The sequence below is a fragment of the Stegostoma tigrinum genome, chromosome 9 (assembly GCF_030684315.1).
Source record: "Stegostoma tigrinum isolate sSteTig4 chromosome 9, sSteTig4.hap1, whole genome shotgun sequence".
Classification (NCBI taxonomy): Eukaryota; Metazoa; Chordata; class Chondrichthyes; order Orectolobiformes; family Stegostomatidae; genus Stegostoma; species Stegostoma tigrinum.
Genome location: NC_081362.1, coordinates 95,891,985 through 95,906,792, shown reverse-complemented (window position 1 = coordinate 95,906,792; position 14,808 = coordinate 95,891,985). Strand labels below are relative to the sequence as shown.

General features: G+C 45.3%; 2 protein-coding genes across 4 annotated transcripts in view; one reads left to right on the top strand and one right to left on the bottom strand.

Annotated features, from left to right (window-relative positions):
* LOC125454964 (uncharacterized) overlaps positions 1-4,905 on the bottom strand; it is a 45,568-nt gene extending 40,663 nt beyond the window's left edge. For both annotated transcript variants that reach the window (XM_059648774.1, XM_059648771.1), the window contains exon 1: positions 4,487-4,905. Coding sequence is in view for 1 of the 2 variants with exons in the window: in XM_059648771.1 (XP_059504754.1) it covers positions 4,487-4,531 (45 nt within the window). In the remaining variant the exon portion in view is untranslated. The remainder of the gene's footprint in view (positions 1-4,486) is intronic.
* Positions 4,906-11,554: 6,649 nt separating this feature from the next.
* Positions 11,555-14,808, top strand: part of LOC125455140 (L-gulonolactone oxidase) — a 38,750-nt gene continuing 35,496 nt past the window's right edge. For both annotated transcript variants that reach the window (XM_048536805.1, XM_048536804.1), the window contains exon 1: positions 11,555-11,687. In XM_048536805.1, the coding sequence (XP_048392762.1) occupies positions 11,685-11,687 (3 nt within the window). In that variant the 5' untranslated portion in view covers positions 11,555-11,684. The remainder of the gene's footprint in view (positions 11,688-14,808) is intronic.

Here is a 14,808-nt window from a genome sequence, read left to right as displayed (position 1 = left end):
AACTGCACTAAACAAGCCAGATTAGCTTGTTTTGATTTGTATCAGACAGTAAAAGATACCTTGTTGTTAAGATTATTGCCTCTTTTCATTGAGGCTTACTAAGTGGTTTATCTTCTACCACTGCTAATTAGATCATCCCTTAGAGTCAGCATAGGAATAATAATGAGTGGGCTGCAGTGGCAGTGCTCCTATCTCTAAACCAGGAGGCCTGAGTTCAAGTCCCACCTTCTCCAGGTGCATCATTACATCTCTGAACAGGTTGATTAGAAAAGGATATAAGACGTCACAAGTTGTTCCTGACATCATGATTGGACTGAACGCACTCCCAGTCTAATTCTGCCACAGTCCTCGTCACGCAAACCTCTGTAAGATTCTGTCCAATATCTGTAGTTAAGTGTGAGCTTTAAGGATTGATTGGGTTCTTGTTACACAGTGGTGATGTCGATGCCCATGACCCAGGAGACCCAAGTTCAAATCCCACTTGTTCCCAAGATATGTACTAATATCTCCAGAGATGGCAGGAGCTGCAGATGCTGGAGTAGCTGAGATAACAAGGTTTAGAGCTGGCTGAACATAGTAGGCCAAGTAGCATCAGAGGAGCAGGAAGGCTGATGTTTCGAATGTTTCTAAAGAAGGGTCTAGGCCTGAAATGTCAGCCTTCCTGCTCTTCTGATGCTGCTTGGCCTGCTGTGTTCATCTAGCTCCACACCTTGTTGTCTAATAATATCTCCAGTTTGGTTCAGAAGTTTCTGCAGTGCAATACTTTGTAAGGTCTGGTGGCAGTGAATATCCTTTACCTTTAATCCCCTTCTCAAAGCCAAAACCTGCCTCTGGGAGCTTGGGATCTCTTACCCTCATGTCACTGTGTCAAGCTTTGGAGGATTATACTCCCATGAATTGCTGACGAAGTGATGAGTATGAAAGGGTTAATCTATGAGCTAAAGTGAAGCTCTACCCCATTCTGATATATAATACAATCTCTGGGGGAAGTTTGAGTGAGTTGGAATGTTCAACATGTATCTTACCCACCTCGTGTTAGTAATAGCTAATCTGGCCCTGAGTTATCAGTTTCAAGGACCAAGCAGAATGTGAGTTGCTGTTCCTGCAACCTTCGGGTGGCATCATTGTGGCACTGCAGGAGACCCAGGATGGACATGTCATCTAAAGAATGGGAGGGGAAGTTGAAATGGTTTCAAATCCCCTTCCCATTCCTCAGACGACATGTCCATCATGGGCCTCCTGCAGTGCCACAACGATGCCACCCAAAGGTTGCAGGAACAACAACTTATATTCCGCTTGGGAACCCTGCAGCCCAATGGTATCAATGTGGACTTCACCAGCTTCAAAATCTCCCCTTCCCCCACCGCATCCCAAAACCAGCCCAGTTTGTCTCCTCCCCACACTGCATCACACAACCAGCCCAGCCTGTCTCTGCCTCCCTAACCTGTTCTTTCTCTCACCCATCCCTTCCTCCCACCCCAAGCTGCACCTCCATTTCCTACCTACTAACCTCATCCCACCTCCTTGACCTGTCCGTCTTCCCTGGACTGACCTATCCCCTCCCTACCTCCCCACCTATACTCTCCTCTCTACCTATCTTGTTTTCTCTCCATCTTCGGTCCGCCTCCCCCTCTCTCCCTATTTATTCCAGTTCCCTCTCCCCATCCTCCTCTCTGATGAAGGGTCTAGGCCTGAAACGTCAGCTTTTGTGCTCCTGAGATGCTGCTGGGCCTTCTGTGTTCATCCAGCTTCACACTTTATTATCTTGGATTCTCCAGCATCTGCAGTTCCCATTATCCCTGAGTTACCAGTACCCACTTACTGAGATGCAAAACGTTGTGCCCTGTTACCAATGACAAGTGCTTTTTTAACTGGGACGTCATCATGGCCCATCCTCCCCAACAGGCAGCTGAACAAGAAGGAGGATTGTCAGTATCAGCTGTAATATTGTAGCATTTGGATACCTTTGACACACTTTACATACGGACACCTTGCATCTGTTTACTTCATGCACAGGTCAATGATGAATCTGCATCTCCTTCGATAGGGAAACAGCTGACAGTCTGTCTTTCCAAATCAAGATGTAATAAAGTAGGTCGTAAGCTGACCGATTCCCAATCTTTTCAGCTTTGCACATTATTGATTGTCTGTTTCTGAAGAATTACTGGAGTGTTCTAGGATGTGTCAAGCTGTTCTGTGTGGAGCTGTTTATCAACATTGCTGGCATCAGCAGCGTGCAGTCAATTCCTCAATAAAATGCCGAGTGCTGTTTCTCAAGCAACATCTTCACTGCCTTCTTCATTTCTCATCATAGTTGCTGGGAAATGCCTGCCCTGATAGGGACCGCAGTCCAATGAGTGAGTTAATTGACATGGATTTTCAGGTGATGGGCAGACAGTGGGCAAAGTGGCATTGGATAGAATATTTGTGCGCAATTCACGGGACAGACAGGGTGGTATCACTCTCAGCAGACACTGAGGATAAAACCCTACATTTCTACAGAGGTAACCCAACCTCAATTTCTCAAAGAGTTTCACAGCCAGTGAAATCCCAGTTGAAGGATATATATGATGGAACGGAGGCACCGTGCCAGGTAATTTGTACACAGTACGATACCACTAACAGGAATCTGATCCTGCCCTGCTGCCAAAAATGAGAAATACTGTTCACCTCTGCCCACCACACTCCCTCAGTACTGAGCCTCTGACAGTGCCGTACTTCCTCAATACTGACCCTCTGACAGTGCAACACTCCCTCAGTACTGAGCCTCTGATAGTGCGACACTCCCTCAGCACTGACCCTCTGACAGTGCGGCGCTTCCTCAGTACTGAGCCTCAGACAGTGCGGCGCACCCTCAGTACCGACCCTCCGACAATGTGGCACTCCCTCAGCACAGACTCTCCGACAATGTGATGCTCCCTCAGTACTGACCCTCCAACAGTGTGACATGCCCTCAATGCTGACCCTCCGTCAGTGCAGCACTCCCTCAGAAGTGGCCCTCCAACAGTGCGGTGCTACCTCTGTTGCAACCCTCCAAAGGTGCAGCTTCTGTCAGTACTGACCCTCCGACAGTGCGGCACTCCCTCAGTACTGACCCTCCGACAGTGCGGCACTCCCTCAGTACTGACCCTCCGACAATGTGACACTCCCTCGGTACTGACTCTCTGACAGTGTGACACTACCTCAGTACTTACCATCTGAAAATGTGACACTCCCTCAGTACTGATCCCCTGACAGTCCAGTGGTCCTTTAGTACTAGCTCTCTGACAGTGTGACCATCCCTCAGTACTGACCCTCTGACAGTGTGGCCATCCCTTAGTACTGACCCTCCGACATTGCGGCACTCCCTCAGCACTGACCTCTGACAGTGCAGCTCTCCCTCAGCACTGACCTCTGACAGTGTCACACTCCATCAGCACTGACCCTCTGACAGTGCCACACTCCATCAGCACTGACCCTCTGACAGTGCAGCTCTCCCTCAGCACTGACCCTCTGACAGTGCAGTGGTCCTTTAGTACTGACTCTCTGACAGTGCAGAACTCCCGCAGTACTGACTCTCTGACAAAGCGGCGCTCCGTCTGCACTGACCCTCCGAGATTTTATTGCAATTTGGATTGTCACGCCTAAGCCTGTTTTCTGCCAATATCTTGGATCCTTTCCTACATTGTAACAGTGACTTCACCTGATATCAATGAGAAGGCCTGTTGACAATGAATCTACCCAGGTCATCGGGGATGGCTCTGGTAGACTTTACTGTGACAGTGTCCTAACAGTCACTGTCCTTCATGACTCCCCAGATACTGAACAGGCCCATCCAAATGCTAAACTGGACAATAAAATTATACAAAGAATTGCAGATGGAGATGGAGAAATTTCTGAAAAATCTCAGCAGGTCTGGCAGCGTTTTGGTGAGAAAACAGATTGAACATTTCGGGTCCAGTGACCCTTCTTCAGTACCTGGACAATGATCGGGCTTAGACTGAAAAGTGACAGATAACGTTCTTGCCACACAGATGACAGTCAATGACCATCTCCAATAATGTTTTATAGGTTTTCGATTTTATTGTAATGTGTATGTAAGTACAGAAGTGCAGGAATATGGTGAAAAGTTTATAATGTTGCGAAACACTGCACTATCTTAAGCACTGAGGTACCTACACTCAAAAAGATCAGGTACAAAATAGTAAAAGAAACAAAGTTTAAAAATTTAAGGATTACTTTCATAGAATAAGCAGAGAAATGAATAAATGATGTAATAGTTAACATGAAACTCTTTCTTAATTTAAACTATAAAAATAAAAGAATAATGTTAAAAGATCAGCAGTCTTTGATGAGCTCGCACTCCCAGAGATCTCAACTGCTTGTCCTCGACATTATCAATATCCTGGAGGTTACAACTGACCACAAATTCATCTGAACGTGACGCATAAACACAGTGGCTACAAGAACAGGTCAGAGGTTAGGAATACTGTGGCAGGTAACTCACCTCCTGGCTCCTCAAAGCCTGCCCAACATCCACAAGGCACTTCATTGAGCCCTGGGATTTACAAGCGTGATGGAGTACTCTCTGCTTGCCTCGATGAGTGCAGCTAGTATAAACCACTGCTACAAAGTATCCTATTCAATTAGTACTTCATTTATGACCTTCAGCATCCGCTCTCTCCATCACTAACATTCAGTGTGTACCATCTACAAGATACACTGCAGAAATTCACCAAGGCTCCTCAAATAACACCTTCCAATCCCGTGAGCACCAAGAATGGAAGGATTGAGTGTTGGATGGGTGGATAGAGAGGGGTAGATGTGAAATTCAGTGAGCAATAGTGCGGCTGCCTCAGTACGAATCCTGCACCGATTAATTGCTCAGATCAATTCAACTTCCTCCTGCAACTGGCCTTGTGTGATGATGAATGAAGGAAGCTATGAGGAATCTGATCTGATGTGATGAGTTTACTCAGTCTGATGGGGCTCAAAATCCAGGTTAATGATTGTTTCTCTTTAACATGGTCAGAACATTAACCTGAACTCAGGGATTAGCTGCTAGGCCACTTTAGTTAATGTGTCCCTTACACAACACAGCAAATATCACAAAGACGCCTGGCGCAGATTGAACTATTTTAATGTCTCCTGCCATCCCCCAACAAAGAAAAATCCAAGTTCTTCATTCCTTACATTCTCTCCGGCTCGCTCTCACTTTGTTTAAGGGATGTGGGTGTTGCTGGCCCGGCCAGCATTTTTTGCTATCCCTCGTTGCCCCTTGAGGTGTTGGTGAGCTGCCTTCTTGAGCCAATGCAGTCCATGTGCTGTAGGTGGACCCATGTGCCCTTAGGGAGGGAATTCCAGGATTTTAATCGAGCAACAGTTTAAAAAACAGTGATATAGATGATTTATACGGATGATGATGGGATAGTGTAGGGGGATGGGCTTAGATTAGTTCACAGGTCGGCACAACATCGAGGGCCGAAGGGCCTGTTCTGCGCTGTATTGTTCTATGTTCTATATGTTCTATGGTCTATGATGTATTTCCAAGACAGGATGGTGAGTGGCTGGGAGGGGAACTTCCAGGTGATGGTGTTTCCATGTATCTGCTGCCCTTGTCCTTCTTGTCAGAAGTTGTCACAGGTTTGGAAGGTGCTGTCTGAGGATCTTTGGTGAATTTCTGCAGTGCATCTTGTAGATAGTACACACTGCTGCTACTGAGTGTCGGTGGTGGGGGGGAGGGGATATGGTGCCAGTCAAGCAGGTGCTTTGATCTGGATACTGTTGAGTTTCTTTAGTGTTGTTGGATCAGCACCCATTCTGGCAAATGGGGAGTACTCTGCAGTTGACTAAAAGAGAAACCAAGACATTTTTGACAGGGGCGGGAAATAAGCCCATATTTCAGAGCTTGGTGTCTGAGTCCAGTACTTCAACGGTGCAACGGGTTTAGTTCATGTGTGACCACCAGCAGCCTGTACCATCTCTGAAATTACACAATCAATGTGATTCAGGAAGTCACTGCCAAAAAGAAATATTGTCTAAGTTGAAGTTAAGTTAACCAGTGTGATCTTCTTCATTCACATGTGCTGGCAACCTCTTCTACAGATTGACACACTGAAACAGAGTGGGAGTCGACAAGGGCATTGAGTGGGTTCAATGAACTCAGCATTCTCAACTGGGTCAAAAACAACTGAGTATATATCAACTGTGTGTCCATGGAATGAGTGTCTGTGGAGTGAGTGTCCATGCAGTGAGTGTCCATTGACTAGCAGTGTGCCACAAGGATTGGTGCTGAGTCCACTGTTGTTCATAATTTATATAAACAATTTGGATGTGAATATAGGAGGCATGGTTAGTAAGTTTGCAGATGACACCAAAATTGGTGGTTTAGTGGGCAGTGAAAATAGTTACCAAAGAATGAGATCTTCATCAGCTGGGCTGTTTAATTTGGACAAATGTGAGGTGTTGCAATTTGGTAAGACAAAGCAGGGCAGGACTTACACAGTTAATTATAGGTCCCTGGGGATTGTTGTCGAACAGAGAGACCTAGGGTTCAGGTACATAGTTCCTTGAAAGTGGAGCCACGGGTAGACAGGGTGGTGAGGAGGGTGTTTGGCACACTTGTCTTCATTGCTCACTGCATTTAGTATAGGGGTCAGCTGTAAAGAATGTTGGTCAGACCTCTTCTGGAGTACTATGTGCGGTCCCGGTCACCCTGCTATGGAAGGATATTATTAAATTGGAGATGGTGCAGAGAGGATTTACAAGAATGCTACCAGGGCTGGAAGGTTTGAGTTATAAGGAGACCCTAGATTGTGATGAAGGGTCTAGGCCAGAAACATCAGCTTTTGTGCTCCAGAGATGCTGCTTGGCCTGCTGTGTTCATCCAGCCCCACACTTTGTTATCTCGGCTTGTCCAGCATCTGCAGTTCCCATTATCCCTGGATTGGCTGAGGTTGTTTTTCCTTGGAATGTAGGAGGTTGAGGGGTGACCTTATAGAGGTTTATAAAATCGTGAGGGGTATAGATAAAGTGAATATCAAAGGTCTTTTCCCTAGGGTGGGGGAGTTCAAAATTAGAGGGCATAGGTTTAAGTTGAGAGGAGAAAGGTTTAAAAGGGACTTGAGCAACAACCTTTTCACACAGAGGGTGGTGCGTGTATTAAATGAGCTGTCAAAGGAAGTGGTAGATGCTGATACAATTACAATATTTAAAAGATATTTTGACAGATACATGGATACAAAAGGCTTAAGGGGAATATGGGCCAAATAGAGGCAAGTGGGACTAGTTTACTTTGAGAAACTTGGTCAGCATGGAAAAGTTCGATTGAAGGGTTTGTTTCCATACTGTCTAACTGTATGACTCCTGGAGTGTCGGAGGCTGAGGTGTGACCTTCTAGAGGTTTAAAAAATGATGAAGGGCATGGATAGGGTAAATAGACAAGGTGGGGAAGTCCAAAACTAGAGGGCACTGGTTTAAGGTGAGAGAGGAAAGATTTAAAAAGGATCTAACGGACAACTTTTTCATACAGAAAGTGGTGCATGAATGGATCTAGCTGCCAGAGAAAGTAGCAGAGGCTGGTACAGCATTTAAAAGGCATCTGAATGGATATTAGAATAGGAAGGGGTTAGATGGATATGAGCCAAATGTTGGCAAATGGGGCTAATTTAGTTTACAGGATAACAAAGTGTGGAACTGGATGAACACAGCAGGCCCAGCAGCATCTCAGGAGCATAAAAGCTGACGTTTCAGGCCTAGACCCTTCATCAGAGAGGGGGATGGGGAGAGGGAACTGGAATAAATAGGGAGAGACGAGGAGGCGGACCGAAGATGGAGAGAAAAGAAGATAGGTGGAGAGGAGACTATAGGTGAGGAGGTAGGGAGGGGATAGGTCAGTCCAGGAAAGATGGACAGGTCGAGGAGGCGGGATGAGGTTAGTAGGTAGGAAATGGAGGTGCGGCTTGAGATGGGAGGAAGGGATGGGTGGGAGGAAGAACAGGTTAGGGAGGCAGAGACAGGCTGGGCTGGTTTTGAGATGTAGTGGGGGGAGGGGACGAGCTGGGCTGGTTTTGTCACAAAACAGCTTGTCCCCTCCCCCCACTACATCTCAAAACCAGCCCAGCCTGCCTCTGCTTCCCTAACCTGTTCTTCCTCTCACATATCCCTTCCTCCCACCTCAAGCCGCACCTCCATTTCCTACCTACTAACCTCATCCCGCCTCCTCGACCTGTCCACCTTCCCTACTGACCTATCCCCTCCCTACCTCCTCACCTATACTCTCCTCTCTACCTATCTTGTTTTCTCTCCATCTTCGGTCCACCTCCCCCTCTCTCCCTATTTATTCCAGAACCCTCACCCCATCCCCCTGTCTGATGAAGGGTCTAGGCCCGAAACGTCAGCTTTTGTGGTCCTGAGATGCTGCTTGGCCTGCTGTGTTCATCCAGCTCCACACTTTGTTATCTTGGATTCTCCAGCATCTGCAGTTCCCATTATCTCTAATTTAATTTACAATCTGGCCAGTATGAATGAATTGGACTGAAAGGTCTGTTACCTTACTGTATATTTCTCTGACTCTATGAACGAGTGTCGAATGCGTGTCCATTGAGTGAGTGTAAAACGACTGAGTTTTAATCGAGTGAGTACAAGTTGAGTGGGTGCATATCAGGTGAATGGAAATTAGGTGAGTTTGAAATGAAATGAATCTGCTTTGAATGATATTAAATTGAGGTGAGTGTAAACAACGTGACTGAATATTGTGTTGAGTATGTGTATATTGAGTTGGAGTATATGAGTTGGGTCTAAATTGACCCTTCTTCTGAGGGCCCAGACGCAAAACATCAGCTTCCCTGCTGCTCTGATGCTGCTTGCCTGCTGTGTTCATCCAGCTCCACACCTTGTTATCTCAGATTCTCCCCAGCTCGGCAGTTCCTACCATCTCCAAAAGAACATGGTTTGGACTCACTAATATCCCCAGAAAATTATACTGTTTCAGAGATGGTAGGAACTGCAGATGCTGGAGAATCTGAGATAACAAGGTGTAGAGCTGGATGAACACACCAGGCCAAGCAACATCAGAGGAGCAGGAAGGCTGACGTTTCGGGCCTAGGCCACTTTGCTTTTGAAGAAGGGTCTAGGCCTGAAATGTCAGCTTTCCTGCTCTTCTGATGCTGCTTGGCCTGCTGTGTTCACCTTGTTATCCCAGAAAGTGTTATCTAAGGGTAACTAGCTACACATTAAAATTCATCATCCGCAATGTATATTTCACAGTGAGATCTTGGAACAAACAACCACATCGTCACACACACACTCTGTCCATCTGCCCAGGAACCAATCAGAAACCTGTTGTCATACGAGTGACTCCTGGCCCCCACCGAAAAACCAATCAGCTATCTGCCTTCAGGTGCAGTGTGCTCTGAGCATAGTGGTGTGCAGTGCCCCACATCTTTCCCTACTGCTTAAACAAAGCAACAGTGTAAACGCAATTCACAATGAATTCCAGGAGCTTGCTTTTCAGGCTGCAGTAATCCCTTCCACAGTCTCCAAGGTTTAAAGCAGTATTCTTTTCCCATCTTGGTCTACAATTCAGAATAAACACAAATGAAAACCAAAAAAACTGTGGACGCTGTAAATCAGGAACAAAAACAAGTTGCTGGAAAAGCTCAGCAGGTCTGGCAGCATCTGTGAAGGAGAAAACAGAGTTAATGTTTCGGGTCCAGTGGCCCTTCCTCAGAACTGGGGAAGTTCTGGGTGGTTCTGAGGAAGGGTCACCAGACCCAAACATTAACTCTCTTTTCTCCTTCACAAATAAAAAGATGTGGTTTTCACAATAGAGAGTTAGTGTTATAGAGTGAGTGGAGATGGAGATGGAGTTAACGAATAAACTTTTCAAGTCTCTAAAATCATGTGATCAGCATGTATGTTTTTTAAATTCATTCATGGGATGTGGCTGCTACTGGCTGGACCCGCATTTATTGCCTGTCCATAGTTTCCCCTGAAAAGGTGGTGGTAGGCCTACTTCTTGAACAAAATATCACAAAAAAAATCACATGATACCAGGCTATTGGTCAACAGGTTTATTTGAAATAATGAGCTTTCAGAGGGCATCTCCTTTGTCCGATGCAGTGAGAGAGGGTGCACATTTAGAGTTTATAGGCAGAGACAGCAAAGAATCATACAACTGGTGTGAAAGGAGTGAACAAATATAAAACGTCTGATGGAGAATTCTGTTCGAAAGGAAACACAAGTTTTGATTGAATAAGTTGAAAATTCCAGAATTTGTTTCAAGTTACTGCCCCAAGTTAATTAAAGCTTTTATCAAAGTCTGCCGACCTTTCCAAACATCAATCAGGCAGAGATACAAAAGGTGACATCTCGGGTGGGACACTGAATTGTAGGCATGAGGCCTCATTCAGAATCTGTCTCATAGTTTTAACCTGGAATCAGCAGGTTTTATTCTGAAAACAGAAATTTATAAAATGCCACACTGACTGACTGCGACTACAAATTGTGTGTTTTTTGGTCAAAATAGAATGTAACTGTAATTTTTTTTCTTTTATTCATTCATAGGATGAGGGTTCACTAGCTAGGCTGCATTTACTGCCCATCCCTAATTGCCCAAAGTGCAGCTAAGAGCCAACCACATTGCTGTGTGTCTGGAGTCACATGTATGTCAGACCAGGTGAGGATGGCAGTTTCTTTCCCTAAAGGACAGGAGTGCACCAGGTGGGCTTTACCCTGACAATTGACAATGGATTCATAGTCATCATTACACTCATAATTCCAGATACTTATTGAATCCAAATTCCACCATCTGCCATGAGATATTAGGAACTGCAGATGCTAGAGAATCTGAGATAACAAGGTGTGGAGCTGGACGAACACAGCAGGCCAAGCAGCATCAGAGGAGCAGGAAAGCTGATATTTTAGGCCTAGACCCTTTATCAGATGATCTTTCTGATGAAGGATCTAGGCCTGAAATGTCAGCTTTCCTGCTCCTAAGATGCTGCTTGGTCTGCTGTGTTCATCCAGCTCCACACCTTGTTGTCTCCACCATCTACCATGGCAGGATTTGAGCCCAGGTCCCCAGAATGTTAACTGGGCCTCTGGATTAACTGCCCAGCAATAATACCACTAGGCCATTGTCTCCCCCAATAGGCAAGCATCTTGGATGAAATAATTCACCCTATAAATTTGTGTGTGTGTGTGTGTGTGAGTGTGAGAGAGAGACAGAGGTGATACTGTCAAAACAAGACAATAAGACATTTCTTTGAAGCTGACATTTAGCTCCTGCTTTGGAAATTGTAAAATCAGAAACACAGCATGTCCACTGAGAAGGGATGTCTTGGAAAGTCAGATGGAGATGGGGCTTCTGCTCCTGACCCACTGAGCTCTCCTTGGCCCTTGTTCAATCTAATCAAATGAGTCTCTCAGGAAGCCTCTACTTTGAGCTGTAAATACAAGACTAGTTGAGGGTGTAGTAGGAACTGCTGATGCTAGAGAATCTGGCCTATCAGCAGGTTAACCATTAACCTCCTTATCACCCACAGGGATGTTATTAACATTCCAGTCATGGCTATCTCAGTGGGCTGGGACTGAGCTCCTCTCATTTGGATGACAGTCCTGCCGTTTGCCAGGTTCTATGTCCCACTCCCTGAGGGCTCCAATTCCCATTCACTGCTGGCTTCCTGCTGCATTTTCCACCAACCATGGTAAGGATCTTCAGTGTAAAGTACAGTGCAGAGCAGGGAGAGACAGAGAAATGTTACTCAGAGAGAGAATCTGAGGGAGTTTGTGGATGAGAACAAACAGACACAGTGAAATCTAATTCAGGGAAGGGACTGCTCTGAGGAATAGTCACTGGACCCGAAACGTCAACTGATTTCTATCCACAGATGCAGCCAGACCTGCTGAGCTTTTCTGGCAATTTCTGCTCTTATTTCTGATTTACAGCATCGGCAGTTCTTTCAGTTTTTATCAGGGATTTGCATTTTTTCTGTATTCATTCTGTGGATGAAGAAATATGATTGTTCCCTTGAGTAGATATTGGGGTATTTAATTGAGGTGTTTAAAATAATGAAGGGTTTTGATGGTGTAAGCAAGAATTGTATAAGTGCCTGGAGGAGGCTACTCCAGCGTTCAGTGAGAATATGGCTGTTTACAGTTGGACCCCCACATTTCTGCTCCAAATCTATTACCCCTTCATTCTCTCAACGGTCACTGCCAGGACCGTAATGTGTATGAGAAGCTCAGTGGGACACAGAATCCCAAAGATTCCTGAGAATGAAGGAAATTCACCGCACCTCTGTCCTAAACAACCAGCCTCATAACCAGATTCTGAGCCCATTCTGGACTCACCTGTCAGAAGGCAAGCAGCATTGACCCTGTTGAGCCCTGGAAACATTTCTCAAATGCCATGCGGCTCCGCAGTTGCTTCTCTAGTGTGAGTCACTGGCTTCAGTTCCACACAAGGCTGATTGAAACATGAGGTTAACACAATGATCTAAGATGAGAGCAAAGTCTGCCCTTTCCCTGCTGTCTCTCAAGCTCTAGAAAGCCACAGACCACTCTGCATGCCTGTTTGAAATGATTAGTTTGAAAGTAGAGACAGGATTGGATTAATCACTCTTTTAGCCATTTAGTCCATACTGTGACTGAGATGAAAGGAATCATTATACCAGGGGATTTATCAGTCATTGCTTGCAGTTTTATCAGAGATTGAATGATTAGAAAGAATGAATTTATACTCATGAGAGAATGGCACCCGCTATCATCGGTTACATTAAAAATATTTACTTTTCGTCTCAAAAAGTCGCTTGCTTCCGATTTACAGAAGAAGGAAGCATCACTATAAAGCAGGGAATGGCTCAATGGATTGTTTCATTATTTTGTCCTGGGAGTGTTTGTTGGTGACAGTGTAGAGATGGGAGTGTTTTTGTGGGGACAGTGTTGATAGAGCTTTGCTCCGTATCTAACCCCATGCTGTCCCTGGCCTGAGTGTATTTGTTGAGGACAGAGTGGAGGGAGACTTACTCTGTATTTAACCCTGTGCTGCCCTGTCCTGGGAACATTTGTTGGGGACAGTGTAGAGGGAGATTTACTCTGTAGCTAACCCCATGCTGTTTCTGTCCTAGGAGTGTTTGTTGGGAACAGTGTAGAGAGATCTTTAATCGGTATCTAACTCCATGCTGTCCCTTTCCTGGGAGTGTTTGATGGGGAATAGTATAGAGAGAGATTCACTAGGTGTCTAACCCTGTGACGTACCTGTCCTGGAAGTTTGTGAACTTTTAAGTTTAAAGTCGTTCCTGTTGTGAAGTACAATATGAAAAATTAATTTCCTAGTCTCCTGTTTGAAAGATTTTGCCCTCCGTCACATTGTACGTACGATGTCAGTTTGAATGTTTAAACTGGACTCAGTTACTTCATGAAAGTAAGTTGCTGCTTATCTCATTTTCAGCAGCCTCTGGGTGTTGTCTGTCTCTATTTTTAATCTGGGCCAAAAAACATGAAATTGCCACAGTACAATGAGCAGCCCTTTTCTGAAGAACGGTCTAGGCCCAAAACGTCAGCCTTCCTGCTCCTCTGATGCCGCTTGACCTGCTGTGTTCATCCAGCTCCACACCTTGTTATCTCAGCTACCTCAGCAGCCTGTCCCTCAGCGGAAACCCTCCATTGTTTAATTACTCATCCTACGCTTCATTTATTCACTGTCTCTGACTGATAGAGTAAATTACCAGCTCCTGGTTTGCAGAAAGTAGCTTCCTCCCACGAGGGCTGTGGATCCTTTCTTTCACAACTACCTTACCTTCAGACCGATTCCTGCAGAGGAATGACTGAGTGCCTGTGGAACCTGCTGTGTTTCGTGAATTTTGCTCTGAGATTAATTATGATCAAGATTTATAGCCCTCAGAACCTGTGGTTCAATTTTAATCAGGTCTGATGTTTTCTGGAGGCTAGCTCTGGCTCAGTAAGTAAAATTCATAGACTTGCAGCAGAAGGTCACAGGTTTAAATCACACCCTTAGCCCTGAGCCAGGCCATGACATCTTTATTTCTGAAAATTTGCTTTATTCATAAAATTTGTGAAAAAACAAACATTTACAAAACATTTTAACCCGAATATTACAGAATTTGCAAATAAAACTCATCTTGTTCCCACACAGTATGTTCTACTCAATGCAATTGTGACATTTACAAAATTCATTCCATGTCAAGTAAACAGTCTGAGGGCAAAATTGTTCAAGTGGGAAATTACAAAAAATGTATTGCATTTCTTTTCTCAGTGTGTTTCAGTGTGAGGTGACTCAGTACATTTACAATAGTCTTGCTTCACAATGTCCATTCATTAAGAAGCACACAGCCTGAAGGTTTTGCAGTTTCTAGCCCCTCGGCGTGTTATGGAAGGAAGTGTTTATCAGCACAGCTATTTTACACTGCATTGCACCTGCTCCGCACTTTAGGGGGTCCCTCAGCAGAGGGTCCTTGACCTGTGCCAATCTACATCACTCAGGTGAAGACGACTGGAACAGCAGCTGGCTTCAGGCAAAACAAACAGGGTCTTTCTCAGCACTGAGGTGCGGTTCAGGTTTTCCTCAGCGTGTGCCCCAAGGAACAGCCCCGAGGTCACAGAGCCCTGCGTCACAGTGCTGCTCAGGATGAACCTCGACAGTAATCTCCGCAAATCTCTCCAGACTCCCATGCAGTTCTCAGGGACTGCTGCACTGTTACAGCTGGTTCACTTTAATAGAAGCTCCCTTATACATGTAAAGATCCAACTGTTACAGCTGCTTCTCTTTGCAGAAGCTCCCTTATTGATGTAAACATCAAACAACAA